The 21,124-nt window shown below is 43.7% G+C and overlaps 1 protein-coding gene across 2 annotated transcripts in view; it reads left to right on the top strand.

Annotated features, from left to right (window-relative positions):
• FRMPD4 (FERM and PDZ domain containing 4) overlaps positions 1–21,124 on the top strand; it is an 874,018-nt gene that overhangs the window by 808,012 nt on the left and 44,882 nt on the right. For both annotated transcript variants that reach the window (XM_045290765.1, XM_030885770.2), the window contains exons 5-6: positions 10,330–10,375; positions 20,048–20,152. In XM_045290765.1, coding sequence (XP_045146700.1) covers positions 10,330–10,375; positions 20,048–20,152 — 151 coding nt within the window. The remainder of the gene's footprint in view (positions 1–10,329; positions 10,376–20,047; positions 20,153–21,124) is intronic.

Raw genomic sequence — 21,124 nt, 5'->3', positions numbered from 1 at the left:
ACTGTAGCATGTATGCATACAGAGGAGAAACAGAAAACCTTTTTAAGTAGGAACTTGGTGCTTTATAATTCTCTGCTTCATGGTCTAGTTCTGGATTTCTACAGAACAGCTTCAGGATTAGGAGGACAGGCTTCCAAACAAAAAAAGGAAAACCACAGGTTCATGTCCTGGTTCTGCCTGTTACTGAATGTGGGATCTGAGACCATTTCCTTGATCTCTCTGAACTTTAGTTTCCTTATCTCCAAACAGGGAAGGCAGGAGCACTGTGGCTGGGTTATCAGGGGCCAGCTGCGGTAAAGCTATCACCATTCAATTGGATCTTCACTTTGGGGTTGTTTCTGTCATTTCAGGGGTTCCCTCCTGTCATCCCCTTTCAGGGACAGGGCAATGCATCTGAGGGTATTGTAAAACAGTAGGACCTGGAATCATTAGAAATCCAATTATCTTAGAAAATCACAAGATTTCTTCATTCCAAGGAGAAACTCTCCCCCCACCCCCAGAGGATAGACTGCTGTGCAGATTGTGCAATGTAATCTCTCATCTCTGGACACCATGTTTATCTCTGTGTACATGCCAACACTCTGATCCCGCTGGCAAGACTGTCCCTCTTTAGAATAAGATAGGGATTGGGTTAATTCTCTGGAGGAAGATCGTCTTTGCTGTTTCTTGAGAAAATACCTCCAGACACAGACAAACATCGAGAGAAACTGTCCAAGGGATCATTCTGGAATGAGCAAATATGGCACCCCGTAGTTACATGTGGTTATTGGAAACTTATAATATGGCTTTTGCTACTGAGGAACTGGATTTTCCTTTCATTTGTTTTATGAATTTAAATGGAAATGTAAAGAGCCACAGGTTTAGAGACTTCTTTGGGTGTTCAGAGCCAATTCGAATGTTATTTCAAATCTTGAGTTTTAGCTCATTAAATAATTCATTCTTGAATATATGTAGGCATCGAAACATGTCAAAACATCCAAGACGTAATGTGATGGCATGAACTACTCTTCTCCTCCACAACTCTTCATGACCAGTCAGGGCTTTGGGACTCCAAATACTTTGAAACTATTTTAGCTACTTAGTATGGTGAGTTGAATATGCCATGCCGACAGCTTTCAGCATCCCTTAACCAACTGACAGCTTGAATGACTTCTGAAGTAATTCATCATCTAAGCAATCCATCAATGGAATGGATTGGCACAATGACCACAACAATGAACTCAAGCACATGAAGGATCATGAAGATGGCACAGGACCAGGCAACATTTTGTTGTTATGCACATGGTGGTCATGGGTTGGAGCTGACCCGACGGCCAGGAGTAACAAGGTAGCCATAAGACATTTCTCTGCTATCCCTCCTTTGGGAGACATAAACTGATCACTTATTTAACCTGATGTCTTTCAGTCATAACACTTATCTCCACTTGCACTCAAGAATGTATGTTTAGATGACAGTCTGGATTGATAGACCAATTGCAACTTATTCCAGTAGCTGCTGGAACACAAGGACTTCCGTCTGACAAAAATATAAGGGCATAGAAAGAATATGACATATAAGAAAGAACTAGGGTTCATGGAATGAAAGTGATGCACATGGCACAAGATTAGAATGGGACACTTACAGTGAAATAACTCACAGTCTTGTGCTGAACATTTGTATTCCCCATGATCTAAGTAGATCAATTCTTAGATATGCACACACCAAACAAAAATGTATACATACATTCGCCAGAAGACATACACCAGAACAGGAAGGGCAGGACTGTTCATTACCAGCCCCAACTGGGACCTACCCACAAACAATAGAATAGAACAATCAATGGTGGTCCAGTCACACATTCGCATACTGCCTGGCCATGGGAATAAAAGATCTGTAATTGTACGTGCCGGTGTGGATGAATCTTACACACTGATGGACAAACGAGAAAGGGAAAGAAGGGCTCCGACAATGGGATTGCATCGATGTCATGTTTAAAATGAGGTCGCAGTAAGCTAGGGTGTTAGAAAGGAGGATAGTGGTAGTTCTTTGAGAGGTAGTGTTCTGCTTCTTTATCTGGATCTTGCTTTTAGCCACCTATTTCTACTTAACAAATCACACCCCCTATGTAACAACTTTTAACAGCACCCACATATTCAATTTGTTATAAGTCAATCATTTGGATTCAGCTTAACTGGGGTGAAGATCTGTCGCAAGGCTACAGTCAAGATGCTAGCTGGGGCTAAGGTCTCATCTGATGGAATCAGATGGGGAGAATCTGCTATTAAGCTCACTCACACGGTTGTTGGCCGGAGTCCGTTCTTGAACTATTGCACTCAGTTCTCCCTGTTGGCAAGTATAAGAACTACTATATATATTTGAGTATAAGCCAACCCGAATATCAACCAAGGCACCTAACTTTTTAAAATCATTTTATTGGGGCCTCATACAATTCTAATCACAATCCATCCATCCATCCATTGTGTCAAGCACATTTATACATGTGTTGCCATCATCATTCTCAAAACATTTGCTTTCTACTTGAGCCCTTGGTATCAGCTCCTCATTTTCCCCTCCCTTCCCACTGCCCCCTCCCTCATGAACCCTTGATAATTTATAAATTATTATTATTTTATCATGTCTTATGCTGCCCATCGTCTACCTTCACTCATTTTTCAGTTGTCTGTCCCCCAGGGAGGAGGTTATATGTAGATCCTTGTAATTGGTTGCCCCTTTCTACCCCACCCTCCCTCTACCCTCCCAGTATCTCCACTCTCACCACTGGTCCTGAAAGGTTCATCTGTCCTGGATTCCGTGTGGTTCCAGTTCCTATCTGTACCAGTGTACATCCGAGGCACCTAACTTTACCACAAAAACTGCATTAAGAATGTGCTGGAAAACTCAGCTTATACTCAAAGATACAGGGTATCTAATTCCAAAATTAAATCTACAGTACACTTTAATCCTTTCTCTAAAAAAAAATTCACGTGGGTGCCTTACAATGCCTATTGCTAACTGTGCCTTCCAAATTCTTTTTGGTCTGGAAACTTTTTTCAGTTTAAGCCCCAGTCTTCTCCTCCTAAGTTTATTAGTTTTTCTCTCCTCAAAAGTCCATAATTAATGTTATAACCGTGCTAACCCCACTCCCGCCAGCTACAGCATTATCTTCCAAATGCCAGCACATATCATTAGACCAGTGTGGTTCTTTAATGCAGGTTATACTTATAGTCCTTTGAGGAGTCCTTAGCTTGCACACTTTCTCGTCTTCTCATAAAGGAGACATGTTCCGTTTCAAACCCATCTGACCAATTTGAATGTTTACTTTTTAAAGCCCTTAGAAATGATCAATTCTTTTTAAAAAGCAAGTAGTCCAGTGACCTGTTGCCTAATAACCCACCCCAAACATAATGGCTTAAGACTACATTGTACTTATTGTCCCTTGGTTCTTTAGGCTGACCTGCCTCATCCACGTGGTTCTCACTGGGCTCAGTTATTTGACTGTAGTTTAATGCAGTTGGGGCAGTAGCATTCTGAAGGAATGGACAGCCAGGATGTCTTCTTCACTCAGCTGTTATTGCCTGGACTCAGGTAGCCTGAGCTAGCTGGGCAGCTCTCCCGCCTGGCATACTGACTCTCCACGTGGCCAACTGGGACTTCCTCACAAAATGATGGCCACATTCTGTTGGATGTCCTGCATGGTACATACAACTCCCTGCTAGTTCTTAAATGTTTCCTCCTCCCAACTTTCATGATCCCAATTCTACCTTACAAATCTGGCTAGACCAGAGGATGTACACTGATGCAGATAGGAACTGGAAACACACAGAATCCAGGACAGGTGATCCCTTCAGGACCAGTGGTGAGAGTGGCGAAAGTGGAGTAAAAAGGGGGAGCCAATTACAAGGATCTACATATAACCACCTCCCTGAGGGACAGACAACAGAAAAGTGGGTGAAGGGAGACAAAGGACAGTGGAAGATGTGACAAAATAATATTAATTTATAAATTATCAAGGGTTCATGAGGGAGGGGTGGTGGTGTGGGAGGGGAAAAATGAGGAGCTGATACCAAGGGCTCAAGTAGAAAGCAAATGTTTTCTTTGAGAATGATGATGGCAACAAATGTATAAATGTGCTTGACACAATGGAGGCATATGTGGATTGTGATAAGAGTAGTAAGAGCCCCCAATAAAATGATTTTTTAAATGAAAATAAAGAGTAAGAAAGAAAAGAAAAAAAAAGAAGAAGAAATGCAAACTATGTGTGGCTACAAGGTGGTGTGGCTACAAGGAGGTGTGGAGCCATCCTTTGAACCTTCATACCACAGATGGGAAAAGATGATCAGGGCAGTCATCCCGTGTTTCAAGGTTAAGCTATTAACCGTATTGCTTAGTTAGATGCATTCCTTATAGTCTCAACAGTTTCCCTTTGGCAGGAGAGCCCCTCATCAGGGAGACAAAGACAGCAAGAGGAGAGGTGTGCTCTATAGATCTGGGACAAGCAAGGGTCAGTCGGACTCCTTTAGCCATCTTTGTGTCTCTGTTGGTCCTGATAACTACGTTGGCTTCCTTTTGCCCATTTTCTTCCGTAGTATCCCTTGAGCATAACTTGAAAATGGGAAGTTGTTCCACTTTGCTTCCTTTGCAGGTGTCAGAGGAAAGGCAAGGGGAACGCTTCCTATAGCCCTTGACAGATCACACTTGGCCATAATCTGTTGACCTTTTCTGAATGTTTGGTAATTTGCCGGCTGTTTCCATTATGTCTAGCTAATGGCTTCAGTACCTGTTAGCAATTGATACCGTGGATAATTTTAATCACTGCTCAGAGTATTAGAAAGGTCAATGGGGTGGAGCATTAAATTCCCATTCCAAGTGGAGTCCTAGGCAACGTTTCTGAAAAGGAAGGGCAAGACTATTTCCTCCAGCTTCCCCAGCAGCTGGTTAGATGGACATCGCGTGAGGGCTGATGGCGAGATTAGAAGGACCTTGGTGTTCTTTTCCTCTTCTAGCTTCCTACCAGAAGTCAGCTTAGAAAGCACCCCAGGGGCTTCATCGCAAAAGGCCCCGGGATTGCGTCAGGGCCCTTTTGAGCAAAGAGGCATTAGGGGAAATGCTGGACTCGCTTGCAGGAAGGAGCATTTTTTGAATCTCTTTGAAGGACTCTCCAGTGCAAGCAGAAGAAGACTGTCCCGTGACTGTGTATGTACCGGAGAAGTGAGAGTTCAAACACCATTTCACTGGGCCTCACCACCTCGCCTGCCAAATAAGAAAGATTGGACCTCAATTTTCTGAGTTATGTTAGAATGCCATTTTACAGTCTGCAAAAGTCTTTCATAATGTAGCCCTAAATTGTCTCGTTCTGTTCCCTCTAAGAGGCTAACCTCTCAGCCTTCTAGATCCACTATTGCTTCTTTTGTGGTTTCAAATCTTGGGGTTCGGTTGTTTGGACTTGCATTTTTAAAGCCAGAGTCTTGATTTTTTTATAAAAGACCTTCCTCGATGTTGTAGATATTAGGGGTTTGGTTTTGCTTTCCCGATCTCTGAGGAAATGAAAAGAATCCTTCCCTTTTCTGTGAGATTCCCATCAATCTCTGAGCCAACCAAGGGACCTGTTCAGTTAACCTAAAAGAGAAATAAAACCCAACCAAACGCATTGCCATCACATTGTTTGTAACCCATAGCGACCCTGTAAGACAAGGTAGAACTGCCCCGTGTTCTCTGAGACGGTGACTCTTGACAGGAATAAAACGCCTCGCCTTCCTCCCACGGAAGCAGTTGGTGGTGGCAAACTGCTGACTTTGTGGTTAGCAGCCCAATGCATAACCACTACGACAGCAAAGCAACAAACTCCCTGCCATCAAGTCGGCGCTGACCCCCGGCAATCCTGCAGGACAGGGCAGACCTGCCCCCTGTGGGTTTCCAACACTGTAACTCTCTATGAGAGTAGAAAGTCCCATCTTTCTCCCTCGGAGGGCTGGTGGTTTCAAACGGCTGCCTTTGCAGATCACTGCCCAGCAGGTACCCACTAAGCACCAGGGTTCCTCCCACCCCACTAGGGCCCCTCGAAAGGGAAATACACCACGAATGCCAATATTAAAACGGTGGACATGTAAACTTGGAGAGGCCATTCGAGAATGGCTCCAAACTAGGTTGCCCAAAGGTACGCGGTGTTGGCTACGTAGCCACAGTGTCACTGTTGAAAAGGACTTGAAGACTGAACTTGGGACACTGTCTGCTTCCTTAGAACTCAGGCATCTTCCTTACACAGTTCTGTTGGCTCCAGCAGAATTCGTCCAATGACATTGTACCACAGGATGGGGCACAAACGCATGACCTGCAGCCACTGAGGTTCTGGATCCCAAACTGGTTTTCAGGAACCTTCCATCAAGAAAGGATAAGGAAAGCGCTTCCTTGGAGAAAGGGTGGTTGTGATGGCATTGGGGTGGCTCCAATTCATAAGGACCCCATGTCCCATGTAAATGCCATGTCGCCCAGTCCTGTGTCATCCTCTTGCACCCAGTGCCCCCCAAACCTTGCCCGATTACTTCCTACTCCGCTTTTAAATAGTCAATCCAGGTTGGCTCAGCAGGAGCAGTGAGTGTTTCATGTTGTTCTCCTAGCCTGTGTCTCTAAATCACACCAAACAACTTTTACTTGCAGGTGCTTGGTGACAAGTTGGGGGAAGCTGCTGATAGGATTCACCTGTGAGTGATTGTGAGCAGGATTCCATGGAAGGACATCCTGTTGTGTGTAAGCTGAGCTCTCAAAGATGCAGGAGCTCTTTTCTAGCACTGCATATTTGGACAACAGTCTGTTGTGATTCAGAGAGTTGTCATGGGCTAACTTTTGGAAATATACCTTGAGGCCTCTCTTCTGACATCTGCCCTTCACCTGGATGCTCTGCTAAACCGTGTCCTCTATGAGTGACCCTGCTGGTATCTGAAATACCCATGTCATAGCTTTGAGTCCCATAATAATACGGAAGCCACCACAGAGTGACAAGCTGACAGACAGGTGCTGGTGAGAGAAAGTGAGAGATTGACTGGAAGACAAATGTGACAGAAGCAGCCCCTCCCTCCCCTGCTGATGAGCACTGTGACTCAAGGGTTAAATAGATATTGGCACTGCAATTTGCAATGCTTCTTCAAAAGTGGAAAATCACTTCAAATTCATTATGAAATTATACTCCTCTACATATATTTCTAAATGGGTTTTAAAAATTCTAGCTGTTTTAGGGCTTCACAGAAAGAAAATAAAAGTCGTCTGATTACTTAATCATGGTATTTTCCAGTCCCAATTCTAATCTTTCTTTTGAGGCCATTTCAAAGTAGCTTCGATTTTTTTTTTCTGCACTGGGTTTTGAATTTTTTAACGTCCAAATCATTATGGCATTCATTATTCTTGTCTGGCAGATAGTAATTAAATAATTATAGATGAGTAAAGAACAGAAGAAAAGAGCATTTCTAGTCCTTATGATAAATAACATATTGGAATATTTTATTTCAATTCAGATAACTTTATTTATTCATTAAATGGTAAAATTGAACTCAATCTTGGTTATGTTCCAGGCAATTTGCAGGGCATTACTATATGCAACAGACATATTTTGTAAAATGGTCCCCATTTTCAAATTAACAAGATGAGCTTAACCATACTGGTTCCTGAAATTCTTGGTTGAAAGAAGGGTGAAATTATGGGTCGAAACTACCGATGGATTGCTTGGTTATATAACTCTGCTTGCTCTTGTGGTACATCAACTCTGGGATGGCCCTTGCTGTTTTCTGCCTCCTGGTATTCATAGCCTCGTGTCTTCCTCTCTCTTTTAATCTGGATGAGATCTGTGATGATTCTGACCAATAGAATAAGGCAAAGGCTATCACTTATCGTGTTGATGTTACTACAGAGGATTGTAACTCCCATCTTGTCCCCAGACCCTCTTGTGGTGGCTTTGATAAACTATGTTATTATGTTGGGAGGCCCCCATGGCAAGAACTGAGCCAGCCTCCAGCCAGCTAGGGATAGTGGTTTTCAGTTCAACCACCTACAAAGAAATGAATCCTGCCCAAAACAATGGCAGTGAGCTTATAAGTGGATACCTCCCCAGCTGAGCTTTCAGATGAGCCCCACCATGATGTGCATCCACACACATTCATGAATCCACTGTCCTTCCACTGCAGGGAACATCTTCAGCCCTGTTCCTTTAGATGCTCCTGGAAGAATTTCTTAATGCTATAAAGCTAGGTTATAATTGCTGGGTTATAGTGTTTGGACTCTGTCATAGTTATATAATCTATTGTCAATTTGAGACTCAAGAGTGAAGGCAGGGATTTTAGCCTGTCAATCAGGTCGCAGCTTGATGATCTCATTTTGAGGAACTAAGGAGATAAATAGCTCACAGGAGACGGGACACAAACTCACTCCCTGGGAGCCATTGCTGCTGACAAGACACATGGAGCTACACTGGAATCCTGGAGCTGAGGGAGCCATGTGGAGACCTCTGCCAGCACTGAGATACCTCTACCGCCACTGGATCCGCAAGACTTCCACTGGCATGCGATCTTCCTGCATTCAAAATCATTGCATGTGTTTCGTACATCTGAAGTGGATTTGATAGATTGACATCAGACATATGGGCTAATATCAGACTTATGGACTTAATCTGGACTGGGTCGGGATGTTTTCTCAATATACAATTGCTCTTTAATATAAACTCCTTTCTTATACATATATGAGTATCTATGAATTTGTTTCTCTAGTCCACCCAGACTAACACAGACCCTGAGGTTGACCTAGTGGTACCATGTCACTTCCTGGAACCAGAACTTAGGTCTGCATGCCCACCAACAATGCATGATCATTCATGCATGTGCTGGCTTGTTACTTGATCACCTTGATGCTCTGTTTTTCCCTCTGACGGGAATAATGGGGGCCCTGGTGGCATAGTGTGTTGCACATTGGTCTCCTAACTACAAGGTTAGCAGTTTGAGCTTAACATGCACTTCATGGATGAAAGATGGGGCTTTCTGCTCCAGTAAAGATATACAGCCTCAGAAAGCCAACGGAATAGTTCTACCCTGTTCCATAAGGTCACTGTGAGTTGGGATTACGCCAAAGACTGAGGCTCTGTGGCAACTCTTGGCAAGAAAATGCTCATGAGACGAGTTGGGTCATTGTCGCCAGTGTGCTGGCCCCATGCTCCCCATCACCCGAAATGTTTGGGTCTTTCTTGAATTGTAGTTCCAGTTCTCATTCTCCTACTCCATCCACCCCTATCTTCCTTGGCCTTACTCTTTACCTGATGGTCCTAGCGTTGTTGTAGAGCATGGCCCAGCACAGCCAGGGGAAAGTGGGCTAAGCCTCAAAGCAGTTAGCAATGCAATTTGCAGTGGCTTCTTCCTTGTGCAGTCTTGCCTCCAGATCCCCTTGGCTTTACTCGTCTGGGTCATAAATCACAAATGCAGGTAATTAATTATATAACCCAATGTAGAAAAAGTCCACTCCTCATCAATGTGGCAACTGACCTTTCTCATCCTCGTGACAAAGGAACAAAGGAAGGAGAAAGCATTATTATCTGTAATATAACTTGTCCCCCAAGGGTTTGAATTATTTGAAAGGTTTGGCTGATTTGGAGGAAGTTAAATAAACCATTGCATTCCATTGTTCTGCTTTTAGCTACAAAGTGTACCCAATTGTGAGCAATATTTCCCAACTGGTGCCTGTCTGAAATATTTATTGGCTCAGGATCCCACACACAGTTACCGAGTCCGATTCGTGGGCCACGGGGCCCAGAAGGTGATGTTTGCTGGGGGCTACTTATGGATAAGCAACCAACAATGGTATTTCTCTTTCATGATGCTGGTCCTAAGAAGATAACCATGTTGAAGGAAATGTTAGCATTTTTTTAGAAGTCTCTCCCCGCCCCCACGGAGCACCAGAGAGAAATATTAAAGCAACCAAGAAAAGGGGAAGGTCAGAAGGGTTGAATCCATTGCGAGTACAATCGGGTGTAAAGAGACACATTGAGTGGATGCTTTTGAAACGCCTCGACCCCTGGCCCAATGTTGTTTGGGGGCCCACCGTTAGCTGGTATGAATAATATGGCCCCGCGTGAGACAAAGAGGATGCAACCAGTGGGAGCTGTTTGTTAACACTTTGGAAGCACTTGATTTTGGTCCTCTGTATTCTGAAAGCCCACTTCTGGGCTGTTTTGATTTATTCTGCCCCCAGGAAACCAAAGAACATTTCACCAGCGCATCACACATTTTGCTTCAAAAGGAAACTGCTGCTGGGAAAGCCTGGGCTTGATGTATTTCATAAATATGTTGGTTTATTTTATTTTATTTTTTCTCTTCCAGAAGCTGCAAAGAATCAATACTCCTCACTGTCATCCAGCCTTATCCGGTAAGTTTTCTGTGAGTAAAAGTGTTACGGGGTGAGCTCAGGGATTCATCCCCTCCCGCTGTCTTCACTACCTGTTCCAATAAGCCTACAACCCGAAAAGAAGAGCACACACAAGCCGCATTATTCACAATAGGGCATAGGACTGTAGACGCCAGTTGGAGCGAACCAGTCATGCGAGAGAAAGCAGCAATGAGTTTCTTACATAGACTGAAAGATGGTCAGCTCATACTGGCCTGTGACACTCTGACATCTGGAGCGGACCCCAAACCCAAGATTTCCTCGTAGGTTCAAGTTAAAGATCACAAGTCTTGTGGGAACACCGCATACTTCATCATAGGAGGTTGGCACATGATTGTTCTTCTTCTCCCCACCTAAGTACTTTGGTAGAGAAGTTGGATGTCTATTATTGACTATGTATTAGTCATTTGGATGTGCTTATTATTTATTAATATCTAGCCAGGGAGCCCTGGTAGCCGGAATGGTTTGCCACTTGACCAAAAGGTTAGTAGTTCAAACTCACAATGAATACAGCAGCTCAGGGGGAGAAACGACCTGATAATCTACACCCATAAACATGGCAGCCAAGAACTATGGGCAGTTCAACTCTGTCACAGGGGGTTGGTATAGGTCCAAATCGACCTGAGGACATTCAAGAGCAATAAGAAGTAATTGCTTATTTAATAAAGGTAGAATTAGATGAGATGTGGCCTGGAAAATGGGGTTTCAGGAGGCTTGTTGGAGATGTGTATCGTGATTTAAATCCTATTGCCTTCAGTACCCATGATGGTTTATTTAAACAACTCGAGGGGATACAATTTGCTTATGTAAAATCCACCCAGTTGAATTGTACATTTCTATGATTTTGATTAAACTTATGCAGTGTATTGATTAAACAGTACAATGTTTGAACATTTCTATCACCCAGTAAATAAGAGCCCCTGTGTTGGTTTACCAGCATCCCAGGTCCCACCTGCAGGCCCAGGCCACCATTCTTTGACTTGTCGAAACCTACCACTGGTTGTCAATTTTAGACATTGTCTATTGGACGGAAAAAGACTGCAGCAGGGAATTCCTTCGAACTTTTCCCAAAGCATTTCCTGTCAGCACCCTGCTTGGCCTTCCTGTGGGGTGTCAGGCATTCTGTTTAAGCTTCCATCTCATCCCCTCTTAGAATTACAGTGTGTCTGCATCTATTAAAAAACAAAAAACAAACACCAACCCAGACTCTGACCCCTTGTGTGTTAGAGTAGGACTGTACCCAGATAGCTTTTAGTGGCTGATTTTTTTCCCCAGAAGTGAATCCTCAGGTATGTCTGGATGGACTTGAATCACCAGCCTTTTGCTTAGCAACAAGCATGTTAATGGTTCACACTTCCCTAGGCCTACACATCTCATAAAAGGCCCCAGTATTTTCCAGTTTCTACCCTACCTCTTCACCCACCAGAATTTTCCTTCTTGGAGTTCTGGGTTAATTTATTTAGACAGGGAAATTATATATATATATTCAGAACTCTAGTATGACCATAAATAGAATTAACCAAGACCAGAAAATATCACACCATCTATGATAGAACTATGTTAGTGTAGAAGCTTGGTTACATACCCTTGGTTAATTTTAGTCCCAGCTCTTTGTCACAATCACACACACACACACACACACACACACACACTTTTGAATTTCACGACAGTGAAGGAGTTGCAGGATATAAGAGAACCAAGTCTGAGATTCAGCTCCCAACAATATAACATGAGTGACTTTCATACCTGGTTTGAGCCTAGTTTCTTCATCTGTTCAAGGAAGGTCCCAATAACATCACATTCAAGGGCCATCGCATGATCATCTGAATTCCTTCAATGTGCTTCCATGTACATTACCACCAAGCTTATTTGTTTGTTTACTTTTGTTGTTAACATTATGTTGTGCTTTCGGTGAACGTTTACATGGCAAGTTTGTTTTCCAATCAATAATTCATACATCAATTGTTCTGTGATTTTAGTTGTAATTCTCATAATATGTCAGTACTCTCCCCAGTTCCTCCCTAGGTCCCCAGTTTCCATTCATCCAGTTTCCTTGCCCCTCCTCCCTTCTCATTTCCGCTCTCGGGACCCACACTGTCTTTTGGGTCTCATTGAGTTGATCGGTAGGAGTGCATTCTACGTAGGTGTCGATCTTATAGGCCCATCTGTTATTGGCTGAGATGCGGCTCCTGGAAATGTTGTGAGTTTCCATTATAAAGTTGTCTTCAGGAAATAATCTTGCAGAGAGGGGGTCCTCGAGTCTCTTTTAAAACAGTGAATCAATTTGAATTTTGTTCTACCCATACCCATGGTTCACAGTAGCAAAAATGATAGAAACCATCTAACTGTCCGTCAGTGGATAAACCAACTGCTGGCCACACAGACAATAGAATGCTGTACCATAACAAAGAAGAATGAGGAACCCAAGAAACGTCGCACACCATGGATAAATCTAGAAGATAGTATGCCGAGGGAAATGATTCACTCGCAAAAGAACAAACACTGTATGAGACCACTATTACAGAATTGAAGACTGGGTTTACACATGGAGAGAGACACTCTTTGATGCTTACTAAAGATGCGGGTGGGGGGAAGGAAGAAGAATCACTAACTAGATAGTGCACAAGAATCAATGACGATGAAGTAGAAGGCATTATCCAAGATGAAGGTGGTCAGCACAGTGCTCATGGGGCTGTTGCTGGGGTCGAATGTGGAAAGGCATTATTGAACCACAGTAGTTATGAGCAAGTTGCGCATGTTCATATCACCAGCAGCTGCCCCTTGCTCCTCAGAGTTGCTCTCTCCCTGCTGGATCTTCGCAGGTGGTCAGCCCTCCTTCCTGAAACCACTCCCTCCCTGACTCTACTTCCATCACCTTCTTGGCCTAGCTAAATACCTTCTCACCTCTTAAGTCTCCTCAAGATTTCTTTTTTGGTTATTTGGTTGGGTTTTTAAAAATCTTTTTATTGGGGACTCATACAACTCTTATCACAATCCATACATCCATCCATTGTATTAAGCACATTTGTACATTTGTTGCCATCCTCATTTTCAAAACATGTTCTTTCTACTTGAGCCTTTGGTATCTGCTCTTCAGCCCCCGTCCCCCCATGAACCCTTGATAATTTATAAATTATAATTTTTTTAATGTCTTACACTCTCTGATGTCTCCCTTCACCCACTTTTCTATTGTCCGTCACCCAGCAAGGGGGTTATATATAGATCATTATGATCAGTTCCCCCTTTATACCCCACCTACCCCTTCCCTTCCTTGTATCGCTACTCTCATTATTGGTACTGAGGTTTTTATCTATCCTGGATTCTGTGTCTCCAGTTCCTGTCTGTACCAGTGTACATCCTCTGGTCCAGCCAGATTTTTGAGGTAGAGTTGGGGGACATGATAGTGGGGGGGAGGGGGGAAGCATTAAAGAACTAGAGGAAAGTTGTATGTTTCATGGGTGCTCTGCTGCACCCTAACTGGCTCATCTCCTCCCGCGACCCTTCTGCAAGGGGATGTTTAGTTACCTACAGATGGGCTTTGGGTCTCCACACCACACGCCTCAAGATTTCTTAATGTTGGCATTATTGAAGCTAGATCCTTCCTGGCTGATCTAGGTGTGGGGCCCGTTCTGTGCATTGCCGAAGGTTGAGTGGCATCCTGGCCCAGCCCACTAAATGCCAGTTGCTCCACGCCCTGAGTTGTGAACTAAAAATGTTTGCAGACCTGGTCAAATGCCCCCCGGTGAGGAAGAGGGCCCAAACTGTCCCCTGTTGGGAACCACTACCCCACCTTACAGTTGCAGCCCAAAGTGACTTTTCCTTCCTCTATATGGGTAGTAGTTGAGATAAAGGTGTTGAGACTTTGTGACTATTTCAACAGACCAAGTTTAGTTGGTGCGCATCCTGGGGAGTACCAGGCCCTAAATCACTCTGGGTGCCTGATGCATGCGGGGTTTCATCTGTTTGCTTAACATCCTATCAGAAGTCAGCTCCAATGTACAGGATGAGATGACCCAGCAGACAAAAAGAAAGCCAATAAAATCTACTCTTTTTTTTGAGCAGTAGGGGTGATTTTTTTAAATCATTTTATTGGGGCCTTATACAACTCATCGCAATCCATACACGCACCAATTGTATAAAGCACATTTGTACATTTGTTACCCTCATCATTCTCAAAATATTTGCTCTCCACTTAAGCCCCTGGCATCAACTCCTCATACTTTTATGGCTGACAACAAAAATCAGCATTTTAATTTCTTTTATAACAGGTGGGCCAGCAATTTCAATGTTGCGCTTCTCCTGCATAATAAGGCCCAAGAAAGAGAGGCACCCAAAGTCACCCACCCTGCACACTGCCTGAAATCCATCCCCAGGGAGGTCCAGGTCGAAGGGGCTTGTGATCCCTGTTATTCTCTCTGAAAAAATGATTCTTACCAGGTTGCTGACCTGTTTTCAGAGTCCTATGTAGGCTTCCTTCCCCCCTGCCATTTCTGTCTTTTAAGAGGAAGTCCAGATGATGCAAAACTAAACCTTTCCCTTGGAGACTCTCAGTATCACCTTTCAGACCTAGTTCCTTCCAGTCGTTTTTCCCTCCGCCTTGTCAGTCGTGGGAACCGATCGTATCATATCGTCCACTGTGTTATTTGTTTCATTGAAGAGCTCACAAGCAGTCTCCCATGTCATCACGAATTTTTTCTTCACCTTTGCTGCTAAGAAAATATAACTGAGGATGTTGCCCATATTTTGTTTGAATATATGTAGCACTTCAAACAAAATCAGCCATTTCCTTACAAGCTTTTATAGAAATGAGATGATTAATGCTGCCCTCTTTGTTACACCTGTAATATGCTTTATAGTGTGGGAGTTTCGTACAACAATGTAATGAATTTGTTAACATTTTTAGCCCAAATAGCAAAACCAATAGTTAGAAAAGTTAACCAATTGTTTCCATTATTTCAAAAGAAAAGAAAATAATTGTTCTAAGCATCCTTGAAACGACTACAGAACATTACATTGAACCACCGGCTACTTACAGCCTGCTGTCTGTTCTTAGAATTAATGTTTTCTTGGAACATAGTCAAGCTCATTCAATTACATATTGTCTGGCTACTTTCACGCTACTGTGACAGAGAGAAGTCATTGAGACCAAGCCTGTTTGGACCACGGTGTCTAAAGCATTTACTAGCATGCCCTTTATGGCAAAAGTTTGCCAGCATCTAGTCCAGATGATCTCTAGAGCTTCTCTCTATAGGAATTTGTGTGCTTAGTCCATTTCCCCCACTCCCCTTCATATTTGTCCTGGGAACACTTCTTAAGAAACCAGTTTCATGAAAATCTTTGCATCGCCCTTCTTGTTAAAGGCCACTCAGTAAATAGAAAGCAAATGTTTGGTTCTGTACACAGGGCTGCTCTGAGGTAGAGGTGTGTGTGTGTGTGTGTGTGTGCGTGCGTGCGCTGAACACCACCTAACAACAATGTTGACAACGGAGCGTGAACTGGATGGTCAGTTTAGGATTCTACTGTCCATTTTCAGAAAGTATCTTATTTCTGTGATTTGGTCGAACATTATAAGAGCATCTAAAAACATTGGGAGCATGCGGTCACCTTATAGTGGTCACCTTAGCAACAGTGAGTTTGGAAAGAGGAACAGAAGTTGCTTAGGGTCCTTCTTATCATAAAATTAACTAACAGCAGGAGCATCTGATTATTCTCAATGATAATTACTTGTCATTTCCACCACAGGATATGAAGGGCCTGTGATCAGCACCTACAGGTCTGGAGGTTTCTAAGAATTAATTCACCAGGTTTTGGGGTGGTGCGTGTTCTTAAAAAAAAAAAAGAAATTGGAGTTAAAGCTGCAGTTATGACCCTTTTACCTCCACCCTAGTGGCATAGTGGACCACACGTTGTTGCTAAGAGCAAGGTCAGCAGTTCAAAACCACCATTCTCTTTGCCAGAGAAAAACGAGGGTTTCTACTCCCATTAAGAGTTACAGTCTTGGGAACCCACAGTTCTACTCTGCCCCGTAGGGCCTCTATGAGTCAGTATTGACTTGAGGGCAGTGCGTTTGATTTCATGTACTAGCTGAAGGAATGGGCCATTACTTTGTTGATTCTTGAAATCCTCGGGTAGTGCAAGTGGTTAATATGTTGGACCACCAATAACTGAAAGATTGGAGGTTCAAGTCCACCCAGAAGAACACTACAAGAAAAGTCTACTTCTGAAAAATCCGTCACTGGAAACGCTATGAAGGGCAGTTCTACTCTGACACACGGGGTTTCTGAGTCAGCTCTGAATCAGGGTTTTTGTTGTGGTTGCTGCTGTTGACTCTCATTAAGAAGCCGTCTGGCTCAAAGAGTCTGGAGAGTCAATGTTTTTATTATCAAAAGCGTCCTTTTTGGTGTATGTTGGGAAGAATGCACTTGTTAGGGATTTGTACTTCGACCTTTACTTCAAGTTCGTTGACTTCAAGTTATGTGTGAGATCATGGTGATGTCACAGCCTTGGTTACCAACTTACTGTCTGGGTTTCCAAGATGGCCCTGTGTGTCATGAAATGAAACACCTGCTGCTGTCAGGTGGTCAGAGCGACCCTATCGGACAGAACAGATGTGAGCCGTAGCATGGCCAAGGCTATAAGTGCTATGGATGCCGGCTACCCCCCAGGGGTTTGGATGCGGTGCAATGACGAGTGTGAAATGCTGGAAATATGAGGTGTCTCGACATGGAAACATCTCATTCCATTAGGAGTGTTTGTGCTTTATTACAGCCGCTTCATTGGTGTTAACCTTATTGTGCCAATGTAAATATTTTCTGCTTAAAATCATTAAGGGAGAAGAATGTTTTCCTTCTATTAAAAATTGGCATATGAAAAGCAAATGAATTCATGAACTGTACGATTTCTTCATTAATCATTACTAAATGTGTCCTACCTTTGCAAAGATATGGATGAGGATGCCACCAGTAGGACTTTTGAATGTCAGGTGGGCAGTTTCACAAGCTGATTGTTTTGGAAGAGCAGCCAGTCGGAGGGTTTGGGTTGCACGTTGATTTTAGAGAACAGCTATTCTCTTACAACTGCTTCCCTCAATCAGAGAATTGCAGCCTGGGGTGGTCCAACTATCCACCTACCCACAGCAGAGGGTAGGCGGGAGGTGAAGGCAAACTTCACAAATAACAGGCTTCTTCTGGTCCTCACCACCATCAAGTCGATTCCGACTCATCGTCATCCTAAAGGCCAGGGTAGAAGTGCCTCTGTGGGTTTCTGAGACTGTAACTTAACAAGAGTAGGAAGCCCTGTCTTTCTCCCTCAGAGTGGCTGGTGGTTTGGAACTGCTGACCTTGTAGTTAGCAGCCCAACACATAACCACACATATGAGAGGACCTCAAGAACGTTTTGAAGCTCCCTTGTACACACACACACACACACACACATTTTACCATGTTTTAAGTACTATGGGGCCGCTCCCCACAAGCTTTGGCGCTCAACCTTCAGCAGAAAGAAAGATGAGGCTGTTTGCCCCTGTAACGATGTACAGGGGAAGAAACTGTACAGGGTCGCCATGAGTCACAAGGCCCTCAAACAGTGGGTTTGGTTGTCTTCCTTGCTCCCGCCCCCATACACACCCACAGCTGTGTGTGTTTGGTAAAATACTGACAACCTACAATTTACCATTTTGAAGGGTGCAATTCAGGAGGAAGTTCCTTCCACCATGTTGTGTGACCACCAGCAACTCCCTTCAAGGTGATTCCAATACCCAGCCACCCGCTCGGTCTGAGTACAACTGGCCCCTCGGTTTCCAAGGCTGTCAGTCTTCACTGAAGACACTGCCTCAGCTTCTCGGGCAGATCAGCTAGTGAGTTGGAAGTGTTTGGTTAGCAGTCAAGTGCTTTAACCGCTGTGTCACTAGGGCTGCTTTATGCAACCTTCACCACACTCATTCCAGAAAATGTTTCTCATCCTAAAAGATAAACCCGTCAAACCCATTAAGCGCTCCCTCCTACTCCCTCCTCCCCTCAGCCTCGGCTCTCAGTCTCTGCGGATTTACCCATTTGGGAACACAGTGAACTGATAATCACAAAGTCAAACCATTTGAAACAGAGAGAAAGAGGAGGATTGTACACCTCTAAAAAGTTACAGTGTTGGAAACTCCCCTGGGCCAGTTCTCCCCTGTCCTATTGGGTCACTATGAGTCAGCATGGACTCTGTGGCAGTGAGTTTGAGGTTGGGGGTTTGGCTATTTCCTAGTACGCGCCCTTGGGCATTCAGCTTCTTTCGTGTGGTCTAATGCGGTCAAGGTTGTTCCTTGTTAGAGAATCTGTTGGACCATCATTCCTTTTAGGACTGGATGATCTTCCATTGTATGGCTTACCTATAGTTTACCCAGTCTGCCATAATTTTCATTGGTCCCAAGAGTACTTGTAGCTGACAGTGATGGGTGTGTTGTTTGTTTACTTTTTTTTTACATGACAACCAATGATGTATGTGTGTGTGTGGGGGGTGGGGATGACTCTGATGGGCTTTTGTACTTTGAGATTCATACAGTACACAGGAGGTGGAGCCTCTGAGTTGATTGGGTTGATTTTTGAATCCGTTGCTAGAATTCTTTAAGTAGGAGCCTCAACATCTTAGGACCAGATGCTATGATAAACATTAGTTTAAACTATGTTCAATTCTTGATGTTTGACCAATTTGATGTACAAGGATGGCAATGCCGTGATTCAAGCTAAATGATTTCTTCTAGACTGAGCTCAAGAGAAAGTGGAGCTGTAACAAAATAATAATGAAATGGCGTCTGGTCCAAAGTCACTCCCTAGAAGATCGATCTGCCAGCTGTCTTCTGGTTTAGGCCTCATCATCATTACGACTCTCTGATGAAATTACTTCATCCAGGTCTTGCAGCAGGGAGCTCCCTGGACCCCAGGACCCTTGGGGCCCTTGCACTTTCCATTCTGTGAAAGAACTGAGTCATTCCACCTTTTCCTTTTTTTCTCTCTCAAGAAAAGATAGAAGAGGCTATTAAAAAAAGATAGAAAAGGCTCATAAAATACAAACTCAACCATGAGGCAGAATATGCAGTCAGCTCTTAATTGTAAAGCAAGGTCTCCTCCCTACCCCCTGCCCAGTAAGGTCACAAGTTACTAACAAGAGGGTGAAACTCCAGCTGTGTGTCCGTGGAGCACGGCAGACAGAGAGATCGATTATGCTGGCACGTTGGCATGCCCTTATGCTCAGCATTTGAATCCTGGTGAGATTATCCATCATTTAAAAACTATTAGTGGCTCATCTCTTTCTCCTTACAAGAGATCATTCAAAATAAACTCATAATTAGAGTTGGCCAGCACCTCCCCTTCTAATTATGCTCAAAGCTCGGACTTAAAAGAAGTGTATGGCCTTTCACAGCAATCATTTTAAAAGAGCCTTGGAAATATGCTCCCTAAGAACATGGGCTATGCCATTTGTACTGTTTGTAGTTCCGGCCTGGTGACTAAAGGAAAGGTGGGCACGACAAGGTTTTGACTGCATCCATAATTTGCATTTCACCCTAGAATTCGAGAGGCACCCAACATTACCCTTTTTTCACTAGAAAACAACTGTTACAAGGTTTAAATTATGTTATGAGTAATTGGGGAAACTGTCTTCTCTTCCTTCCAGTCTCCCAAGTCAGCATTTATTAGTGCTGCCAAGAAAGCGAGATTGAAGTCCAACCCGGTCAAAGTGCGCTTCTCTGAGGAGGTCATCATCAATGGCCAAGTGTCGGTGAGTGCCTGCGTGTCTGCTTTCTGACTCACAGAGGCACAAGCCTCTGCACTCCAGCCCGCGAAGCCAAAGCTCCCACTGGAGCAATCTACAAGAGGCTGCTTGTCAACCCGGGGTTGTAACAAGCTTGAGGGATCATTGGGTCTTGCCAGCCTCCACTCTCCCAGATCCCAAATGCAGTTCCAGTGTCAGACACCTCGCTACTTTGCAGAGCAGCTCATTCAATCTAGGGTCACTCGCGTAACCTTTGACTGAAGCAAAATACGCCTTCTTGAAAATCCATCTGTTTCTACTTGGTCTGCCAACTAAGCGTTCTTAAAGCGATATAACCACTTAAGTGATTGCGGGGGAGGGTGCTGTTTTCTCTCAGTTTTTCCTTCTCCCCACTGAAACACACACACACAACTCTGGTATTTCAACTAATCAAAATGGCAAAGAAGTCAAAATGATGGAATGATTGTATATGTGCAGCCAGAACTGAAGAAATACCACCCAGCTCCCCAGCCAAAGGTCTTGAAAGAAATCCTGATTGATTGGGCACATAATTGATTTGCAAAATGAATAATGCAAACATGAATAGGATGCTTTATTTTCAACGTTTGCTGAAACACGAACAACAACAAACATATATATCAAAGCGGTCTTGGTTTTAGAAAGCTCTCACCTAGGACATGGGTAATCTGCCTACTTTTGCTGTTGTTTACATAAACTCACGTGGATAAACATTTCTTAGCCCTGGTTAGTTTGTTCTGGGTCACAGACAATGCTGGGGTTGGTCCTGGGTTTGAATTTGTATATCTGAGCATGCCCATAGCATTTGTTTCCGGGGACTCTTGGAAACAAAATAGCACAAACTAGAGGGCTTTAGACATGAGAAATAAATTCTCCCCTTGTCCTGGAGGCCAGAAGTCTGAATTCAGGGTATTGGTAGGGTCCAGTCTGAGTTCAGGGTATTGGTAGGGTCCAGTCTGA

Source organism: Echinops telfairi, unplaced genomic scaffold, assembly GCF_000313985.2.
Source record: "Echinops telfairi isolate 266 unplaced genomic scaffold, ASM31398v2 ScPeMD7_53;HRSCAF=182, whole genome shotgun sequence".
Taxonomy (NCBI): Eukaryota; Metazoa; Chordata; class Mammalia; order Afrosoricida; family Tenrecidae; genus Echinops; species Echinops telfairi.
This window is presented reverse-complemented; position numbering and strand designations above follow the sequence as displayed.